Source organism: Myotis davidii, unplaced genomic scaffold, assembly GCF_000327345.1.
Source record: "Myotis davidii unplaced genomic scaffold, ASM32734v1 scaffold78, whole genome shotgun sequence".
NCBI classification, from domain to species: Eukaryota; Metazoa; Chordata; class Mammalia; order Chiroptera; family Vespertilionidae; genus Myotis; species Myotis davidii.
In genome coordinates, this window is record NW_006290305.1 from 4,898,176 (window position 1) to 4,904,175 (window position 6,000).

General features: G+C 46.0%; 1 protein-coding gene across 2 annotated transcripts in view; it reads right to left on the reverse strand.

The window, feature by feature from the left end:
- The window catches only part of MTCL1 (microtubule crosslinking factor 1), a 120,295-nt gene that overhangs the window by 8,860 nt on the left and 105,435 nt on the right, over nucleotides 1-6,000 (reverse strand). For both annotated transcript variants that reach the window (XM_015563599.1, XM_006763281.2), the window contains exons 11-12: nucleotides 3,836-4,126; nucleotides 2,163-2,194 (exon numbers count right to left, since the gene is read on the reverse strand). In XM_015563599.1, coding sequence (XP_015419085.1) covers nucleotides 2,163-2,194; nucleotides 3,836-4,126 — 323 coding nt within the window. The remainder of the gene's footprint in view (nucleotides 1-2,162; nucleotides 2,195-3,835; nucleotides 4,127-6,000) is intronic.

Here is a 6,000-nt window from a genome sequence, read left to right on the forward strand (position 1 = left end):
GGGAGCTTCCCAAGTGCCGAGCATTATGGCAGGTGCTCATGCTACAGACACGGACTGCCACAGTCCCGATCCAGAACCAGTTAATTGTTTGGGGTGGGGGTGGGAGAGCTACCACAACAAAACAACTATCATCTGAAGTCTTTTCCACCCATTGGCCTCATCCTCTATTGACATGAAGTACTAACCATCTCCAAAGGCCAAGTGGAAGATGAGAAGACAGGAAAGTAGAAGATGGAACTAGGCCAGTGATGGCGAACCTCTGACACGCGAACTCATTTTTTTGGTTGATTTTTCTTTGTTAAATGGCATTTAAATATATAAAATAAATATCAAAAATATAAGTCTTTGTTTTACTATGGTTGCAAATATCAAAAAATTTCTGTATGTGACACGGCACCAGAGTTAAGTTAGGGTTTTTCAAAATGCTGACACGCCGAGCTCAAAAGGTTCGCCATCACTGATCTAGGCCAACAAGTAAATTTCCAAATACGTTTTCAAATGAAATTTCCACCTGGCCCTGCCCAAATCCACCAAGGGGGCTCGGCTCTCCTCTCCCCTCTCTGCTCCCTGCTTTACAGTCAGGCCTTCTCTTTGTTCCTGCTCCTCCTGTATTTTTGGACACGAGGAAGACACTCCACATGCACACAATGGAAGGTGAAGACAGGTGAGCTAAAGCAGCAGCCAGTTTGGGGTAAGTTCCTGCCCAACAGATGTGGTTTTAGCTGTTGATTCCTCAATGTATTAGCACTTTAATTCAATATATTTCTACTTGACAGGAATTTACTGACTTCCCCCTGTAGGCCGGGTGCTGGAGATCTGACATGCTAGGTCGGGGGATGCTGGAGCATTCAGGCAGCTTGTCAGCTCTCCCAGGGCAAAGAAGTAGTGGCCAGGAAGGAAGCCTGGGGCTGGCCATGCCTGTCGGCGCAGGCCCTGGACCCTCGGGCCTGGGATACCTCTGGATGGGTGATAGGGAGGTGAGGTGTATGCACACTCACGGTTTCTGCAACTAGACCACTTCCCCATAGGACACCAATACCCACCTACCTCCAAACTGAGGCTTGAATACATAAGTGACTTTCTATGCCCAGCCCAGGCCCTGCCGAGGGGGTCTCACATGAAGTCCATGGGCCTCTCCACTCTAGGATTGATTAATGATGGTGAGGCCAGAATTGGGGTCTGTGTGCCACCTGGACTGGCCCACAGAGCCAGCAAAGCTCCCAGTGGCTCTGCCCTCACCCCGGGGTACATGCTCTTGTGGTGGTCACTGTGGGGTAAGGGTCTAGGCGACAAATGCCACCGTTAGGCTTTCCATCTTATTATTTCTCACTGAAGGCAAAGTCAGTGATATTTCTGTATTAGAAATAACCTACAAACTGTCCAATGCCCTCTGAATAACAGGAAGCTGGCGATAACCAGTGCTGGACATAAATGTGTACCTCGATTTGTTACTAGGTCTTAAGCTTTCCTGCGAGCGTGATTTTCCTCTTCTTGTCTCGGGTCCTGTCAGAGTGGCTGAATTAACACTGAGCTTCAGAATGCTGGGGGCTGGAGCCACCCTTGGATGTGGCTCATCTAACCCCCACGCCTGCCCACAGAGGAACCACTCAGAGTTGATTCAGTGGCACCTGTGTGGGGACCTGGCCGTCAGGGCTTGGATGGATGGATGTGGAACAGAGACCAGGTAGGTAAAGGAAAGGCATCAACCTCAGCAGCATCCGAAGTGACACAGAACAATAACTACAAAAACCAGGATGCATCTGAAACACGTTGCATAGAAAATCACTGGCATCGTATAAGGTCTCCTAGCCTAGCAAGAGGGAGTTTTTCCAGATTTTAAATTAGAAGAGAGGAGTTTCCATGGGCTTTTCAAAAACTATTTACCACAATCATTCCCTAATATACACAATACACAACTATAACAACAAAGTTCTTACCCTTAAAGCTAATAAGCAAACACAGCAGGTCTCTGGCCTTTTTGTTATTAACAATAAAAAAATACATTTATTACATTAAAAATAATAAAGCAACTACTCATTCAGAAGTCTTATTTTAAGTCATTTTGAAGAGAGTATTGTAACAGACCACAGTGACAGGTGGAATTTCCAGACAAGGGGATTTTATTTCAGTTGTCTACTATTGTTTCCCTTGATCTTACTTACCTTTGAAGATTTCCCTTGTGATTTTCTTCTTCCTGTAAAGAAGAAATAAGTTCATCCGAATCAGCTAATATTGGTTGCTAGGCGCTCTCAGGGTGCTATGGGATTTGTTCTGCTCTCCTGCCCTAGGACAACAGCATTGAAAATGCACATGGAGCCAGTGTTGGTCGGGAGCGTTACTGCCCCCAGCCCTTCAAGGTTCGATAATAAAACCACAATCCACAGTGTGGTGAGGGGCTGGAGCTTCTGCAGTCCAGGGAGGAGCCCACATGAGTAAGCAAAACTGGCCATGATTTTTGTATAAACAGTGTCATGGAGAAAGTGGCCCTCCTGGCTTTCTCAGAGGACTTCCCTGAGCACATGACTTTCCAACCTTGCTTTGTAATGACCCAGATACGTCTGCATGTGTGCGTTCATGCGTGTGTGTGTGAGAGAGAGAGAGAGAGAGAGAGAGAGAGAAAGAGAAGAGAGAGCAGTGGGAGACAATGAGGATGACAGAATGAGTTAGAAGATGGATGTCCCTAAATGAAGTTGATTTGACATCCTTAGGCATGAGTACTTCTTTAATTTTAAATTTCGCCATTTGGAATCAAAGTCAACGTTACAGTGACGTCTGCTTACGAAGAATGATAGCTGCGCTGGTAGAGGACAACACGAACACAGGTGGACTTGGGTGTTTTCGAGCTGACACGGTCTGGAAGAAGGAGCAAGGAGCCTAGCACGCTCTGATAACGGAAGTTTATGCATCGGCGTGGTCAAGAGCCTGGTGCGCTTCCCCCCAGCGAGCACGGTCCGCAGTGCAGGTCAGTAAAGGGTCCAGGCCCCTGCAGGGCTGGTACCAGGCCAGTCTCCTGACCCCGGCTGCCTTCTCACTGTGAGAGCGTGGACCATGTGAGACTGCCAGCAGATCAGACAGGGTGGCAATACTGGCGATGTCACATCACCTGAGAATCTGTTGCAGGGTCGGGGAGGTGGGGGGCGCACCTGGCCTCACTGACATGTGACTGAGTATAATTTCCCCACATTTCCACAGCACTATTGACTGAACCCTTCTCAGTCCATTAAGTACCTGGGGCAGGTTAAAAAGCAGGCAGAGCAACTGTTAAATGGACTCACAGGTAATGATTCCTAAAATCAATTTTTAAAGCTCAGCTTTAAAAACCGGAAAACGCGAACGCTGTGCCGTGGAGATTTCAGCGCAGAGCTTAGCTTGGCTACTTGCTCGTCTAGTCTGTGTAAGGTGTCTAAGTGCTGGGTGTCTTCCCTTTGTATAAGGTCTTCAGGGGATGTCATTGTTTTAGTGACATTTGCTACTCCCAAATGTCAGGTATTTTCTTTAAAGTTTGGTTTCCTGTTAATAAGTTTTCTATGATTTGAAATAAAGTTGAAGATCTACATGCCCCAGAAGAATGACCTATTCCCTCCTGTGTGTCTCATTGGACGTGCCCACTTGTGAAACCTTTCCGTGTACACAGGACACGAGACGTGAGACAAAGTGGCAAAATAAAGCTGGCCGCAGCACAAGCTAGGAGTTTGGGGTCAGGGCCCCCCAGCAATGCTCTTGGCACTGTGAAGGTTTCATTTTTAAGCCCTGGAGCCTGCCTGCCACGTGGCAGGGCTGCCCACCAACCCCTTGGTCCTGCAGTGGTTAACTGGACCCGAAAACCCAGGCCGACCTGAGGGAGGCAGTTCCTGAACTCCTTCTGGGGCCCGCGGGCCGGAGGCTCCTGTGGCTCATCCTCCAAAGCGTCCAAGTAGAGGTTCTCCCGGGCTGAGCACCTGTCCGATTCCTTCAGCTTGGAGAGCGGCCGGTCTTCAAAAGGGGTGGAGTCCGATTCTGTGCAGGGCCACATCCCCAGAGGTTGGGGCACACGGGGGCTTCCCGGGGGAGCAAAAGGGCGGATGTTGCCTTCTTTTTGATCACAAAGGAAATTTCCACCTCTCCGGGGACTGTTTTCTTTCTGCAACTTGAAGGTTTAAAAATTAAAACATTAGCCTCACTTTTCTGACTGTTGCTCTCCTAAGACCATGGTCTTACCACAATTTGGGATTACAGATGAGCCCATCTATAATTCCATAGCTCACATCTCAAAGACCAGGAGAAGAAAATGTTCTTAAAGTTCTGGCCTTAATTTCAAAACGTACCCCACCACCATTACAAATGCTTTTTTTTTTTTAAAAGAAAGATCACTATTTTGTTTGGACTGAAAATCTGCATTAATCACATACAAGCCAACTCCTTCTGACAAGAATCTGTTATTGTACATAACTCTGAGTACTGTGCTCACAGGAAACAATACACTTATTTTTAAAAAATCGAACATTAAATGACATATTTAGAGCTCTTTTTTAAAAAAAAATTACCTTCAGAACTTAAGGTATACTCGGAGGAAAACGATCAGCAAACTTCTGAAGGTGAATTTGGTTTTTCTAACTAGCATTTTCCTAATAATAACAGCATATTATTTCCAAATCATCTGGAACAGGTTTTATACATAATCCGAGAGATCAAACTGTTATAACCACTGGATGGAAAAGCACTTTACACTTTGCTTGAGAGGATTGAAACTGAGCTATAAAGGGAATTAAGCTCTGGTATGACTGAAAACAAACAGCACAAGACAGATACGTTTGAGTCACACATTTTGTGCCTGGCACAGGAAGCTCAAGGAGCAGCTGTGGGAACACACAGGACCACTTGGAGTTGGGAAGACCTACCTAAGTTGGAACCATTGGCTATCAGGTCTAAGGTGCCTACCTCTTCTCAGCTCCATCTCCTCATCTGTAAACAGGGATGGCAAACCTCCCTCCCAGGTCTAGGGGGACAACAGGGGAGAGCCCATTGTCAGTGAAACCACCCCTGACTTCCCTCAGGCCTGCCCTCAGGGGCTGGGCCCACAATGATCACCTTGCCTATTTACTGTGCAAGAACCAAGTGGAGGAGGCCAGTTCTCTTAAAAGATGCTAAATGCTTTCTTTAATCGAGAAATAAAAAGGAAAGCTTTCTATTATGTTTATCCAATGCATGTCAGCGCAATTTAGTTTCAACACATGATCATCTCCAAGCTATTTTGGGCAAGGAATTAAAATGCGAGAATCACATTTGAAGCTGTAAATGTGCACCGAGGGTGTGTGTGAAGAGGGGGAGGAATGACTACAGAGGAGAGCTATGAACAAGCAGGTTCTAACTCAGGAAAGTGGAATTTCAAAAATAAACCCTGCAGCCAGGAGCAATGAGCACGGAAGCCAGTGTTAGGTTTCCTAAAAATGAAGCTGAGTGGTTTTAGCTGGAGGTATCTGCTGCTGAGATGCCGCTGGGGTGGTGTAATAGAATAATGGGCCCTTAAAAGGATAGGGTTTCCTAGGGGAGTCATTTCAAATCAGGCATCTGCAATTACTGTATTTAGAATCCTGCAGCAGAACAACTTGTAATGCAAATAGAAAGTTTTAAAGATTTGCATTTCAAATAATACAGGAAACAATAAACCCTCAAGAGTGTCACCTCAGCTGAATCAGTCAAAAGAAAAAAATGGTCACTTTGTGAACAGGTTTTATTATTATTTTAATATATTTTTATTGCCCTGGTGGGTTTGGTTCAGTGGATAGAGAATTGGCCCTTGGACGAAGGGTCCTGGGTTCAATTACAGTCAAAAGCATAAATCTTGGTTGCAGGCTCAATCCCAAGGCCCCAGTCAGGGCGCATGCGGTAAGCAACCAATTGATGTGTCTCTCACCTTCCCTTCTACTCTATCAAAAAAGGCAGAAAGGAAGAAAGGAAGAAAGGAAGAAAGGAAGAAAGGAAGAAAGGAAGAAAGGAAGAAAGAAAGAAAGAAAGAAAGAA